We start from the raw sequence: 16,679 nt of genomic DNA on the forward strand, positions 1-16,679 counted from the left end.
TGAAAATACAGGTAATTTTTTTGTGATCCTTTTGATTTTCACAGGAGCTGCATTTCGCATCAGAATGCACGATTTAATCATTTAGTACAATTTGTTCTATATTGAATGAAAAATCCTCAAAATGTGTTCAATAATAATTAAACCAGAACACTACTGGTGAATTTTTTAAAATCACAAAATCATAAAACAAGTTAAAAATAGTCCATCTAAATTAAACAGAGTAAATATAAAACTATGGCCTTGAAGGAGACTTTTAGCTCAAAGGTTTTGTAAAATTAATACATATGAGAATACACTTTGAAGTAATAAACACTCAGCAATAAGTGCTAAGTGAGTAAAAAAAAAAATTGGTTAACCATAAATCCAAATGAATTTTACTCAAGACAGTTTATGGTAGTTGCAAGATTTCTTTAAACAAGTTGTGGATTCTAAAGCACAGTAGTGCTGAATGCACCATTACTGAATTTAAAAGTTAGCTGTGCAAGGATGTGCACAATGACAAACTCTATGTTAATAAGAATTAATATGAATGCAGTCATACAGATAATACCGATGGAAGAAAAAACTGCAGCATGCATTAGAGGTGCACATACCTCTATTTTTAGAATTTGTCAGAGAGCCAATAGAGAGCTTGGGTGATGACTAAGCAGCATAATCTTCCCTTTTCTTTCTTAATTCTTAAATCTTAATTCTCCAATTCCCAAGCAGTGAAACAACCCATACACAACCCATACTCTTGTTGCCACCTTTAAGCCTAGATAAAAGGGGAGGGTTACGTATATAATCATAATATATCAGCTGACTAGTTTACACAGTTCCAAAAACAAGATTTGGTCTGAACCAACCTGACATTTCTTACCAGTTTTACTTAAAAAGTATTTTTAATTTGAATCAAAATATTTTTTATATGTATATATATATAATATTATTAATATATATATTATATTATATATTTTATATATATATATATAAAATTATATAAAATATATATATATTTTATAAATTTTATATATATTTAATTATATATATATTATAATTATATAATATATATTATATATATATATATTTTATATTTATATATTATATAGAGTATCTCACAGAAGCGAATACACCCCTCACATTTTTGTAAATATTTTATTATATCTTTTCATGTGACAACACTGAAGAAATGACACTTTACTCCAATGTAAAATAGTGAGTGTACAACTTATAGAACAGTGTAAATTTGCTGTCCCCTGTGCTGTCCTCTGGTGAACTCCATGCCCAAGAGGGTTAAGGCAGTGCTGGAAATTAATGGCGGCCACACAAAATAGACACTTTGGGCCCTATTTGGACATTTTCACTTAGGAGTGCACTCACTTTTGCGGCTAGCAGTTTAGACATTAATGGCTGTGTTGAGTTATTTTGAGGGGACAGCAAATTTACACTGTTATACAAGCTGTACACTCACTACTTTAAATTGTAGTAAAGTGTCATTTCTTCAGTGTTGTCACATGAAAAGTTATAATAAAATATTTACAAACATGTGAAGGGTGTATTTGCTTCTGTGAGATACTGTACCTATCATTTAGAATTCAAATAAACATCTATTCTGCTCACAGAGTTTGCCTTTTGCCTTACAAAAAAAGTGAAGAGTGTAGAGGGAACTACTGTTTATGTCTGATATAATGTAAGAGGCGACAGGAACTAACTTGTCTTTGCAATGTTACACAACTTGTTACACAACTTTAAATTTTCCAAAAAAAACAGTCAAAAAAAAAATAGTCAAAAAACGTGAAATCTTTATGATGAAATCAGTTGCTGGCAAAATGCGGTGGAATAAGAGAAATAACACGCTAACATGCTGTTACAAGAAAATAACTTACAACAGAAACTCAGCTTCATCACTACATCAGTGAGTATTTTACTTTAAAAGCATTCTATGTTATGTTTTATTCCTTATATAATAAACAGTATCTACTTCTATGTCAGATGATTGAAAACCTTGTTCAGTAAATTGATTTATACAAAATTTCTTCCATTTCTTCTATTAGTGGTCTGATTTTTCTGGAAATAAATTAGAAAGGAAAATATATTCCTTTAGTATTGAAACTAAATGTAACATTCTGTCCATTTCTTTAAGAGAGAAAAAGGGAAGTGGAAATTGCAGAAATGTGATCTTACTTCCTATTTTTCCACCTCACAAGAGTGTTATTTGTCATGTAAAACATTACCCACGGTTTCAGCCTGTCTGTCGTGTTCCCCATAGGCCTGTGTGTGCGTGCTGGTGTTGGTCTAAGTGTAAATATCTTCAGTTAGTGAACAGGTTCAGAGAGAACAACACTGTGTTCGTTTCCCTTCAGTATGTTTGTGGGTTTATGGATGTTTTGAACTCTTTTCTCTGGACTTAGCAAAGGGAACAAAAATGCAGATCGTCTTTGGGATCCTGCTGATGTTCACAGGAGCTGCTTCGGGTAGGTGTGCTCCGGAAACACAGTTCATTTATGCTGGGAGAGAAATAATTTCTTTTCTTTCTTTCTTTCTTTCTTTCTTTCTTTCTTTTTCTTTCTTTCTTTCTTTCTTTCTTTCTTTCTTTCTTTCTTTCCCTTTGTTTTACTCTTCCCTACTACATTATTTAGCATTAACGATACTTCACTTTTCCAGTAAACATTCATATTATGAGTTTAAAGGTTTCCACTTTCAGACCTTGATATCATGATATTCTTCTTTCATAACAGAGATTCCAAATTTTACAAAATTACAAATTCATAATTTTATAGCACGTCTATACACAATGTTAACAGGTTTCTTTTTTGTGTTAAAGCTTCGATATTTAGTTTTTTTAATAGCTTGAGACCGACTTCCCACTATGTTTGTGAAAGGAATTCCTTTTTCAGTCGAATTTGGTGTGTGATTAAGCAGACAAATCCACAGACTATTATTAAGAAATTCTAGCTCTGGGGCCTATTGCACAAAACTAGGATAAGGGATTAAGCCGGGATATCTCGATGATCCTGGCTCAATTTATCCGTGATCCGGTTGCACTAATGCTGGATTAGGGGGCAGTAGGATGTTATGGTACTGTATAAATTACCATGGATTTATTCTGTGGAGCTAGCCTGCTCCAGACCAGGCTAAATTCCAGGATCTATTTAATCTCATCCCTTATGTCAGTCAGCAGTCACCACAAACGGAAACCAGTAGTTATTCCACTGCCCACTATACATTGTTATCACATATAACTAGACCCACTGTCATTATTTAAGTGTTTGTGATCATTAATTTCAATCATTTTGGATAAATGCTGATTTTTTAAGATGATGTTGCTATCATTAGATAATTTACCGTTTCCCATAGACTATAAGGCTATATATAAAATGATAGAATATTAGGGCCACTTCGAGAATGAAGTCATAATATAGTAACCCGTTGTTTTGGAGGAGGACAGTTGTTAAAATGACAGCTGTGGGGCATTTCATGGAATTGTTCTTCAGTATGGTTTCACAAACAAGGACATACTTAATCTTTTGGCACATCAGCATCACATTGTCATAAGTATCAGGACTGTAAAAAGAATATGCATCTTTTCCACTGAAAGAACCAGCCTCATAAATTTATGACTTTTTCCTTCTTCCACAGTGTGGCCCTAATACTCTGTCGTATAAAATAATCATTCCATATAAATATAAAAACACAAAGTGTAACATTATGTTCCTTTATTGAATAAGGATAAAACAAAGCAGGTAAACCATCAGCTTCTTTCGAAACTGTAGTCACACAGTGACTCTACAAGATGGAAAGCACAGAATCAAAGCATATTATACAACAAATACAATAAATACGCATTCAAAAGACTGTATATAAAACACCTCATAAACACAATAATATTCTTGACACAGCCAAGATGTAAAAAGTGGACCGTTTTGGCACACACACACCACACACACACCACACAAAAAGAGACACTTTCTTTATCACACAAGAACATTCATTCAACATACATTGGAGTCAGTGAGCAAGTGACCTTGGGTCCTTTGAAAGGCGCTATATAAATTAAAGTGATTATTATTATCAGCTCATCTATTTATTCAGTTCAATTTTATTTTATTTATATAGTGCTGTTCACAATTGTTTCATTGTTTCAAAGCAGCTTTACATTAATAAAAGCAGAACACACAGAAAAATCGGTGGACAACATAAGAAGCAGAGTACAACGGCTAAGATTAACACTAGTACTAGTGTACTAGCATAGTAATAATGTAAGGCTCTGATAATTTATCACTGTGGCGGTGTTGCCTTTCTTCTTAATTATGTCTTTTACCTCCTTGTATGCCTCCATAAGGATTTGTGACTCCGACGGGGAAAAGTACGCTCCTCTAGTTGCCATGGTGAATCTGTGATCGGTGGCTCATCCTGGCTTGGTCTTTGTGCGACCAATTAAGCCTGGATGCACTTGTTTTGGATTCATTGAGCTCAGCTCAGTCATTTATCCTGGATGTCTTAATTCTACTTTTGTGCAACGGGCCCCTGGTGTGTTAGTGTGAAATAATATAGCAACAGAAATAACAACAGAAAGCTGATCATTTTTTTTTCCTCTGCAGGTTCACCATTTCAGGATCATGTTGTCTGTAGATTTAATCAGAGTTATCCGTGTTATGTAGCTGTGGGACAACGACTGCACCTGCAAATGCCCTTTGGTCAGGATGGGTTTGACCTAAAGACCACCAGTTTAATTTTAAGATATAGAAAAACCCAAAGTTCCCCACCAACACCACTTCTCCCAAGATGGCAGTTTGTTAATGATAATAAAACTATGATACTAACCAGTGCAGAGAGGAGCGACTCTGGAACATACACTTTAGACATCTTTGATGGAGACGGGAAAATTAAAGGCAGTTCTACTCTCCAGGTGAACATTGAAGGTAGGACCACACAACATCTAATCACATGAACCTTTAATAGTTTAAAACACACTTTAACATTAGCCTATTTGAATTCATTCTTGAACTGTAAAACTGTGACACAGACGAATCAATTCTGCTGAATTCTCAAATGGTTTGAAAAGCCTTTTATTGTAATAGCAGATGAAGGTGTATTTATAAAACGTCAAATGAAAATTGTGAAAAATGGGCTCAATTTAAATTCCCTCTTTCGGCTGTTCAGAAATTTATCCAGATGCTTTCACCAAACCACCACCACCATCATCATCATAGTACAGGAATATCCATATTTGAAGTTAATGTCAAACATAGTATAGAGATATATAAACAGTGATGCATGCACGCACAGTGTTGCAATCTAAAAGAATAACAAAAATGAACAAGACATGAGGCTAAATATCAAGCAATAACTACAGAAATGCAGTTTCTTTTATTTTATTTTTACATTATAAAGTAAAAATAAAACATTTATTTTATTTTTACATTCTGTCATCTACAGCCAGGGTATCCTCAGTGACATTGTCCTACAGCTGCATGCTCCCTCAGGTCAGGAAAGTGTACTGTTCTGCTGATGGAGACAACCTGCAATTCAGCTGGAATTCTGATACAATAACTCAGTTTGAGAACAACAACAAAACTCTCGTACTGGACAAAAAAATACATAATATAGACGTCACCTGCCACGCCAAAAATAACGTCAGTAATGACACAAAATCCATTAAACTCCCGGAATGTAGCTGTGAGTCTTGTTTTTATTTATTTATTTTTATTTCAATAATAAATTAACGTTGCATCCCTAGCGAAATCCAGTTATGATAAAATTCCTTAACCTTTTATTTACGTAATCTGTATTGATTCTGTGTTCAATGCTCAACTCACACGCTCAGCTACTGTTGCCTGTGGTAATTATCGAATCAAATTCTGATTGGTCAAACTTGTTGCTAAGCAACTGCTTATTTATTATACCTACACTCTCCTGGTGTTTACTGTATGCGGCAGGCTACGCACTCTGGATTATTTTCAGCAGTAGAATTTCTAAGAAGCAAAGGCTTTATCACAAATTATGGCTACTTTTCCAGCCAGTAAAGTAAAATTTGAATTAACTTGCTTGTGCAAAAAAGTCACATATACCACGTCAATCCCTGGTGGTATGGAAAACAAACCAAAAATCCCTAAACAAATCCTTCCAGTTTTGCCCATATATGTCAATTCTTTAGCTTGTCATCATCAGAGAATGTATTAATGATGTTTCACTGGCTTTCACAATGATGAAGGTGACATTATGGTTAGTAAGGTCAGAGAGGAGCAAAGTCATGTGCTACTGAATAAAAGAGGGATTACTGCATGAGAAGCTTTGTCATGCTAAATATAATAAAACACGTATGATTAGTATATGCCTTCAAATCCAGTTTGTTTTCATTATCTTAAATGACTGAAATGTTTTTGTCTTTCTTCTTGTAGACTCTGTCACTCTGCCTATCCTGGGCTCGGTTTGTGTTATTCTCATTGTACTAGTTGTCTTAACATTCTACATCTACAAGAAGAGACAAAGCCTAAAGAACAAAGAAGGTCAGAAGGAATCTGTGTTTTCACAAATTTCATAAAAAACAAACAATTGTCAAAGTCACGTTTTTTGAGATCACATTTTAGAATATTTGTAGTTTCTGAAATTTAAATCGTCCCATCTGGCAAAAAAAACAAGACATTTTTTTTTCTCATTTTTTTATGCTTGTGCTTAATCTGTATCTGTATGATCTTATAAACGATGATTTTTGTAACGGCCAGTCATGTGCCAGGTGTAGTTTCTAATAAAGTGGACAGTGAGTGTATTTCTGAATCTTTTGTAATTTTCTGTAGCTTTATGGAGTATAATAGATGTGTGTTTTTTTGACAGAACCTTCTCAGGATGGCAAGGACCTTGTGTACGCGGAGATCACTCACTCAGCCATTAACAGGCCAGAGACAAGACCCAGTACGTGAAAGACTTTACCAGACTTTGATAATATAGACACTGGATTAAAGTTGGGATGGGTTCATCAATACGGTGGCGTTATAAAATAAGGAGATCTGAAATGCTCAATGCTGTTTAATGTTGTGACCTTAGTTATTTGAGTTGGTTAGTTAAACTAAGCTTGTCTAGTAATTACCAGCTATTACATTTCAGCTAATACAGTGTTTTCCAGGTCTGAGCTATATAGTCTGACTAATCAGCAGATTATGTGGGAGTTTACTTAGACAAAAATGCAATAGAAGATAGAAGCAAGTGTGACTTCAGTCAATGCAGTGTGGATCAGTTCAAATTGTTAACCCCCCCACCCCAGCCCACCCCAACACTCAACCATGCCCCTACTACTATATTCTTATATGTGAATGTTCCAAGAGATCAGCAGTTTTTGAAAGTCAAACCATCTCATCTGGTACCAAAAACACGCCACAATGAAAGTCACTGACGGAAGCTCTTTAGACCTTTTTTTCATGAGATTTTTTTTTTTGCAGGCCACTTGATTAGATAATTGCAGTTATGTTATACAGTATACCATTTTATATAAGTTAAAAGCCTGTTTAATACTAAGTACATAAATCAATTTGATTTCATCAGCGATTTCTCTGTGTGTTGTTGTTTTGTGGTTCAGCCCCAGTGCAGAACGAGGGTGTGGAGTACGGCACGGTGGTCACATCCAACCAGAAGGAGAAAGAGGACGATGTGCAGTACGGAGAGCTGGTGTTTAACACTCCTGCACAAAAAAAGAGCAAGGTGCACAAAGTACAAGAAGAGTGTGTGTACTCAGGAGTCCAGCACAGTTAGTGAGTGACACAATCTCAGCCTGTCTCAAGATGCATCAGAAGAGGTTGATGACATTTTACCCAGACAAACTAAACTCCACTTAATGCGGAACTATTGCAATTGCAGTTTTTTAACTGTTTGTGTCGAGTTTTGCATGTGCTCTCTGCATTCATGTGGGTTTCCTCTGGGCTTACAGGTTTCCTCTGACCTCCCAAAATATGTCAGTTGGTGGATCAGCTATGCTTAATTTCCCTGTGTGTGCGTGTGTGTTTAATTTAGTCCATAGTGTGTGTTTAATTTATAGCGTGTGTGTTTAATTTAGTCCATAGTGTGTGTTTAATTTATAGCGTGTGTGTTTAATTTAGTCCATAGTGTGTGTTTAATTTATAGCGTGTGTGTTTAATTTAGTCCATTTTTAGTCCATAGTGTTTTCCACCATGAAACAGTGTTCATAGTTATTTTAATGAAAAAGTGTTAACTTTCACACTAATCACTGATTCTGTACGCATAGCACAAAAAATGTCTTAAAAATATATTTTAGATTTAGAAATGAAGATTTGAATATAAATAAGCAGAAATATCTGGCGATACTATACATCATATCTGAAGTAAGGAAATATGCCTAGAATTGGGCTTAATTAAAAATAATAATAAAAGATTTTACTGTTGTTACGCATGTGTTCCTTCACCATGGTACTTAATCATAATTAAGGCTTTTGGTACTCAATTAAACAAAGGAATTTTCATGTTGCAGTTTAAAATGTTAAATTTACAGCTGCAGCTTCTTAAGTCTGAGTTAGTCGATTTTTTTTAACACCAACGTTTCTGCTTCTCTATTTAAAAAAGCGAGGTTGTTTTCTTCCTTTTTTTTTTTTTAAAGTTACGTGAATGTAATAAATGATCAAAATGTCTAATTCATCCGTGAGTGGATTTAGAGTTCATATGATGATTTAGAGTTCATATGTTTTTGTGGCTTGTATTTATTTAAATGATATTTTTTAAAATGATTTAATATTCATTGCAATATATGTATATATTATGATCAATATACTGTATTATCTATGGTAGTTTTTACACCTGGTCACTTCATGCGTTTTCTGTGATCCGATAGCTATCCGATGGTAAAAAGACCAGGTCTAAATGCCCTCCGAAACGGTTTCGAGACGGATATAAATCCGATCGCTCAAACCACTTCAGGAGGTGGTCTGGGACGTGTTTCAGATGAAACTGGACAGGTGTAAATGAATGTGGTTGTTCAAGCCACATACGTCAGCGCTATACTCCTCCCAAACGGAAGTACGTCACTCGCAGGTGACTCGCGAGTCGTGCATCGCGCCAGAAACAAATATGTTTTCCCATCAGTGCTGACTCCGATCTTTCACCCAGGTGTCTCGTTGGGTCTTAAAATGCACTGCTGCCGCCAGCGAAAATGCAGCAAACAGTAAATGCTGTTTTTTGTAGCAAACGCATACACCAAAGCGTGTTCCATTTCAATTACCCCGGAAATGAGGTGAAATATATATGCATTTTGGGCAGGAGTAGAAAGAGCGGATTGATATCCAATTCGCCAAGACGCATTTATGTGGCCTAATGTAAATGGATTTAACAAATCAGATAGCTATCGGATCAGAGAAAACACATGAAGGCCCTATGACTATATAAGATAAGAGCACATTTGCTTTTTGTTTTCTGTGAAATTATGCCAAAAAAAAACCAGTTTCACCGTGTTCATGAGTATGTGTGATATCATGCCTGAAGAATTAACACCTGGGGTTTAACACCCCTGCTAACTCATGGGCAGAAGCTTTTTTTGTTTTCTGATACATGTACGCATATAACGTTCATTTTTGTACTATATTGTAATAATAACTCTCCCAATCCTTTATTATACTTGCTCTTGAATAAAGCAGATTTATTTTACAACGTAAGTAATGTAGAGCGGAGGAGTCATTATTTATTTACCTGCATATGTATTTAAGCTTGTGTGTGGTGGAGAGCAATTGAAGTGCTTGGTTCTAGGAAGGAAGGAAGAAAGGAAGAAAGAAAGAAAGAAAGAAAGAAAGAAAGAAAGAAAGAAAGAAAATGACAGATGTAAGTGCAGATTCTATTTAGAAATGAACCAGAACAACTAATCATAAACAATAGTACGGGCAGGAAACAAACATGAGGACAAGGATGAGACACACTGTAACATCAACAGTAACCTGATTTGACATAAAAAGGACCAGGCTGTTGTGAGAGGTTTATAGACCCTGTATGACCATGTAAGTATGAGTGAGTAAAATATTTCCTCAGACAAGACGAACAAACCACAGCGCTGCATTACCACTTCTAAATTAAGGGCTCCAGACTGTGCATGGAACTTCCTGTTTCTCAGTAAAGTATTATTAGTTCTGTGAAAGAAGCTCCATCTTGCTTTTGTAGTCGTTCATCACTCAGGTCCAAGATCTCCATCAAGTACAGAGAGAGGACTGTTCTCTGGACAAAATGAGAATACAGGTCATTTTTGGAGTCCTGTTGATTTACACCCACGTTGTCATGGGTAAGTTTTATCCTCTAATAATGCATGATTCATTTATTTACTACATGTGCAGTTGTACAGTTTCTGAGTTACAGTTTATGAAATGAGAAATGGTCTAAATGTAGTTTAAACCTGTGAGATCATATATCAGTAAATCAGTCGTCTTTTAGCGAACACTTCCTGCACTTCAAAAGTAGAGATTGTGTTTTTTTCTGCCAAAGACTTCATCAGTCAATTTTTGTTTTATGTGTATTATTGTTTTGTTATATGTTCATGCAAATGGTGCATCATCTATATTGGGTCATTTTTAATGTTTTGTATATAATTAACTTTAGTCTGTGATGAAAACTTTAAACTTTAGATGATGTTGGGGAAAAAATGTTAGTTTCATTGAGAAAACAGTTTTCAGTGAAAGACACAAATCTGCTGAAATATCATTTATTTATCCTTAAATCACCTGTGCTGTTAATATTGTTTGTGTTTTTAAATAAGTAAATTAATAATTGGAGAAGATAAACACAGAGGTTTGAAGTTTACTCAGATCAGAGGTGTGTTTGAGTTTGCAATAATATTAACGTAATGCTGGTGATTTTTTCTTCCTCTTCAGGTTCACTGTTTCAGGATCATGTCTGTAGATTTAATCAGATTAAACCGTGTTATCTAGCTGTGGGACACCGACTGTACCTGCAAATGCCCTGGGAGGATTCGTTTGACCTAATGTTCACTAGTTTAATTTTAAGATTTAGAAAAACCCAAAGTTCACCAACACCACAGTTCCCAAGATGGCAGTTTGTTAATGATAATAAAACTATGATACTAACCAGTGCAGAGAGGAGCGACTCTGGAACATACACTTTAAACATCTTTGATGGAGATGGGAGAAGTAAAGGCAGTTCTACTCTCCAGGTGAACATTGAAGGTAGGACCACACAACCTCTAATCACATCACACAGCACACTACAAGTTATTTCAAAAATGTATAAAATATAAACATTCATCCACACTATAGTCTCTCTCAATGTTTATTTGTTTATTTGTACTATTTTATGCAAATGAAAATGCAGAAATTTACATATTTAACAAAACAACATCATATATCATATTATATATGAGCAAAGTTCCTTCAGGACTCTTGCTAGGTTTCAGATAATGTGGTGTGTGTGAGGGACAAATAACACTTTTCAGATGCGATTTATTTAAAAAAAATTGATAATGTCTGATGTGATTAAAACGGTTATTGCTACCTCTATTGCTTTGTCTTTAAACATAAAAATTGTGAAGTAAGCATAAAAAATGTAAAGCTGAGGAAAGCTTTAATTAGAAAATCTGTAATATCTAAAAAAATCTATAATATATATTTGTGAAGTAGACTTTTTTCAGACAAACTTTGTTTGGCTCATATATGAAGTCTTCCTCTGTGTTTTTGCTGAACATCTTTGTTCCTCTACTTCTTTCTGATGTGAGTTTATGTTGCTGTGTTTCTGATTTGTTCTTGTATTTCTGGATTGATAATGTGTTTAGTAATTTATTTTGAGGTGTTTATCTCTAATCTACAGCTCAGGTGTCCTCAGTGAAGGTGTCGTACAGCTGCTTGTCCTCTGGAATCATGAAAGTGAACTGTTCTGCTGATGGAGACAACCTTCTCTTCAGCTGGACTACTAACTTTAAAGTGCTCCCTCAACAGGAGAACGGGACCAGCACTGTTACACTGGAACAAGACCATCAAGGAAACATCACCTGCCATGTAGAAAATCATGTCAGCCGTGACCACGATACTGCTGAACTCCACCAATGTCCTGGTGAGTCTGTCTTTTATAAAGAATGATTTGATGAATAAAAATCCAATGCAGCAGTTAACAGCAAGAACCCAACTCATCCTGAGGACAGCCTTGACAGTCCCCATACACAGTCTTTAATAATCCCACTTGCTACTTCACAAGTTTGATTTCTCCTTGTTCCTTCTAATAAATGTTAACCCCCATTATTGACAGGCACTACTGAGTAATTCTCTTTACTTATCCACAGACTAATCCCACCCACATCTATAGAGACTAGTGATTAACCCCACCCACTACTATCTCATCAATCATCTTTTAATGAATATTCAAAAATATAAAATATATAGTTTTTATCTCTGAATGCCTTCATCATTCAAATAATCAGAATAAAATCCAAATCCAACAAATAACTAAATTACTTATTACTAAAAAACTAAATTACTAAATTAAGATAAACTCAGACCTTTGAAGTTTACACTGATCAGAGGTGTGTTTCAGTTTGCAATAATATTAACAGAATGGTGATGATTTTTTCTTCCTCTGCAGGCTCGCTTTTTCAAGATCATGATGTCTGTAGATTTAATCAGAGGAATCCGTGTTATGTAGTTGTGGGACAACGACTGCACCTGCAAATGCCCTGTGAGGATGGGTTTGACCTAAAGACCACTAGTTTAATTTTAACATATAGAAAAACCCAAAGTTCCCCACCAACACCACGTCTCTCAAGATGGCAGTTTGTTAATGATAATAAAACTATGATACTAACCAGTGCAGAGAGGAACGACTCAGGAACATACACTTTAAACATCTTTGATGTAGACGGGAGAAGTAAAGGCAGTTATACTCTCCAGGTGAACATTGAAGGTAGGACCACACAACCTCTAATCACATCACACAGCACACTACAAGTTATTTTTGTAAATGAATAAAATATAATCATTTATCCACACTATAGTCTCTCTCAAGATTTATTTTATTTAAAAAAACTTTTCAGATGTGATTTATTTAAAGAATTTGAGAATGTTTGAGGTGATTAATACGGTCTTTTCTCTTATCTTGTCTTTAAACATAAAAAATTTAAATTTAAAGTAAATATAGAAGAAGTTTAGCATTTTTAGGTGTTGATCTCTAATCTACAGCTCAGGTGTCCTTGGTGAAAGTGTCATACAGCTGCTTGTCCCTTGGAATGAGATTGAACTGTTCTGCTGATGGAGACAACCTCAGTTTCAGCTGGACTTCTGATATTGACGAGATTCCTCAACTGGAGAACGGGACCAGCATTAAAACACTGGAACAAGACTATCAAGGAAACATCACCTGCCATGTAGAAAATCACGTCAGTTATGACCACAATACTGTTGAACTCCACCAATGTACTGGTAAGTCTGTCTTTTAAAAAGAATGATTTGAAGACCAAAATTCCAATGCAGCAGTTTGTGTACACAGAGACAAAACAGCCAGATCTCAACAGATCCTGAGGACAGCCTTGACTAAACTTGCCTGCGCCTTGTCTTGAATAAACCTGTCTTGAATAATCCCACATGCTCAGTCACAAAGATTTCTCCTTGTTGCACCACTCTAAAGTTTAACTGATCAGATTCGCTCCTATAGACACTATCTTTACACATACACAAACACTCTTGACAAACCCCACCCAATGTGGCCGACATTTTGACTAATGCTACCCACTCCAACAGACATTTATGATCAACCCCAGCCAGTGCCACAGTGATTTGTGATTAAACCTATCCACTCCTACAGAGTGTGGAGACTAATCCCCTACACTCCCACAGACATTTGTGACTAACCACACCCACTCCCACAGACACAAGTCATTAACCCAACCCACTCCTCAGACATTTGTGACAAACCCCACCAACTCCCACAGACACTTGTGACGAACACTACTGTAAAACCTTTTATCAGAGGAACAGGGAAGAATAGCACAGAGTCTGAGAGACTCACAATTCACACAGTGTGGATTTATTAAACAATATATATTATATAGTGGCAAAGGAGCAGTAGTCTAAGCTACTTAAGGGGGTCAACGGCGTGGTTCAGGACCCCAGGGGAGATCAGCAGTCCAGAATGCAGCGGAGAATAAATTCGGCCTTCTGGGAATATGAAAATAGAAGCAGCAGAGGGAGACAGCATTTTAGTTATACCCGCTAGTTTTTTTTACTGAAACATAGCTGATGAGTCTGGCTTTCTGTTGTGTTTTCTTGGCCAAGGGTGAGTGAAACAGCACCGCTCCTGATTTTGGCGGACGTTTTTCCGCCCCGCCTCACAGTCTGCCGCAGCAGAGCTGACTTTGGTGCTCTCTCCTACAAACACTCCTACAGACACTAGTGACTAACTCCACCCACTTCCCCAGATATTTGTGACAAACCCCAAATGATCACACAGACATCTGTGACTAAACAATGGTGACTGTACCCACTACCAGAAACATTTGTGTCTAGCCCTATCCACTAGCACAGACGCTAGTAACAAACCCTACCCAATCCAACATAAATTTTTAACTAACCCCACCCACTCCCACAGACATTTGTGACTAACACTGCCTGCTCCCACATACACTTGTGACTAACCACACACCTCATAAACACTAGTGACTAACCCTGACCACTCCCACAGACATTTGTGACTAATCACAACCACACCCATAGATACTCCCACAGACACTAGTGAATAACCGTACACACTCCAACATACATTTGTGACTAAATACACTGACTCCCACAGACACTAGTGACTAAACCCAACCCACACCCACGACACTAATGATTAATCCCATCCACTGCCACATACACTCTTGACTAACAACATCCACTCTTACTACACTAGTGACTAAATCCACCCAGACCCACAAATCGGTCATCTTTTTTGTTAGTGTTTTCTGTTTTCTAAAGCTAAATGCTTTTATCAGTCTAATGATATTTGAGGAAACAAAATTTAGAAAATCAGGAGTTCCACAGTCAATATATGGTCTTGTATAAATTTTGGAAATTACATGTTAACACACAGAATTGATCCTAATGCCTAACCCTGTGTAGCTTTAAAAGAGCCTAATTCAATCTGACAAAAATAGCTAATCACAAGAAGTTACTATATATACACACAGTGGTATGAAAAAGTGTTGCCCCCTTCTTGATTTTTTTTATTTTTTTGCATGCTTGCCCCTTAAACCTAATAACTGGTTGTTCCACCTTTAGCAGCAAGAACTGCAATCAAGCATTTGCGATGACTTGCAATGAGTCTGTTACAGTGCTGTGGAAAAATTTGTCCACTCATCTTTGCAGAATTGTTGTAATTCAGCCACATTGGAGGGTTATCGAGCATGAACCGCCTTTTTAATGTCATGCCACAGCATCTTAATAGGATTCAGGTCAGGACTTTGACTAGGCCACTCCAAAGTCTCCATTTTGTTTTTCTTCAGCCATTCAGCTTGAGGTCATGAACAGATGGCCGCATATTGTCCTTTAGGATTTTTTGGAGTCTTCCATGTCCTGAAGCAGCAAAACAGTAGCAGACCATCACACTACCACCACCATATTTTACAGATGATATGATGTTCTTTTCTGAAATGCAGTGTTACTTTTACGCCAGACGTAATGGGACACACACCTTCCAAAAAGTTAAACTTTTGTCTCATCAGTCCACAGAAAATTTTTCCAAAAGTCTCGGAAATCATCAAGATGTTTTCCAGCAAAACTGAGACGAGCCTTTATGTTCTTTTTTGCTCAGCAGCGGTTTTCATCTTGGAACTCTCTTGGAACCATGCAGGCCATTTTTGCCCAGTCTCTTTCTCGTGGTGGAGTCATGAACACTGACCTTAACTGAAGCAAGTGAGGCCTGCAATTCTTTGGATGTTCTTGTAGAGTCTTTTGTGACATCTTGGATGAGTAGTTGATCATGGCGCCCCCGAGGCAGACGTGTTTGCTCGCTTCGCTCTTGAATACCGGTTTTTCTTTGTTTTTTCTGTTTTGTAATGCGGTGCACTGATTGTGTACAGCAGACAGGCATTACTGGACATCGGCAGTTCATCCAACCACCACGAATTCACTGGTTTTATACCTCTGGAGCTACAACACATCAGTTGCTCCCAGAACCACCACCACCAGGAAGGCCCTGAAGCACCGAGCTCGAGTGAGATAGCTGACCCGAGGAAAGCGCTCTGGAGGCGGCGATGCAAATTAGGCAAGAGGGGAGGGCTTCATGCTAAGCTAAAAGCTTGTGCTAGCCGACCACCGCTACCAAACCTGCTGTTACCCAGTGTGCGATCTCTGGAAAACAAACTGGACGAGCTGAGAGCTAGGATTACATCACAGCGAGAGTGTTGTGCTCTAATTTTTACCGAGACCTGGCTTTCAGAAAAGTCCTGGAATGTTCTCTTCAGCTACAAACTCACTCCATACACTGAGGAGATCAGACCGCAGCCTCCGTTAAGGCCAAAGAGGGTGGTGTGTGTGTGTTTATTAACAACTCGTGGAGTGACGAGATACAAACTGTTTTTAAGCATTGCTCGCATGATGTGGAGTTTTTATTGCTGAAATGGCGTCCCTATTATTTACCAAGGGAATTCACTGCTGTGTTTATAGCCACTGTTTACATCCCCCTGCACTTGCATTTACAGCAGGCAACGAGACAGAGTACAAAGCTGCTAAGTACGGACT

At 36.8% G+C, this 16,679-nt stretch overlaps 1 protein-coding gene across 1 annotated transcript in view; it reads left to right on the forward strand.

Moving 5' to 3' along the window:
* Positions 1 to 1,732: 1,732 nt before the first annotated feature.
* LOC132861210 (uncharacterized) overlaps positions 1,733 to 16,679 on the forward strand; it is a 192,152-nt gene continuing 177,205 nt past the window's right edge. Inside the window, exons 1-4 of the mRNA XM_060892620.1 lie at positions 1,733 to 1,894; positions 2,391 to 2,453; positions 10,833 to 11,144; positions 11,782 to 12,024. Coding sequence (XP_060748603.1) covers positions 2,405 to 2,453; positions 10,833 to 11,144; positions 11,782 to 12,024 — 604 coding nt within the window. The 5' untranslated portion in view covers positions 1,733 to 1,894; positions 2,391 to 2,404. The remainder of the gene's footprint in view (positions 1,895 to 2,390; positions 2,454 to 10,832; positions 11,145 to 11,781; positions 12,025 to 16,679) is intronic.

The sequence above is a fragment of the Tachysurus vachellii genome, chromosome 18 (genome assembly GCF_030014155.1).
Source record: "Tachysurus vachellii isolate PV-2020 chromosome 18, HZAU_Pvac_v1, whole genome shotgun sequence".
NCBI classification, from domain to species: Eukaryota; Metazoa; Chordata; class Actinopteri; order Siluriformes; family Bagridae; genus Tachysurus; species Tachysurus vachellii.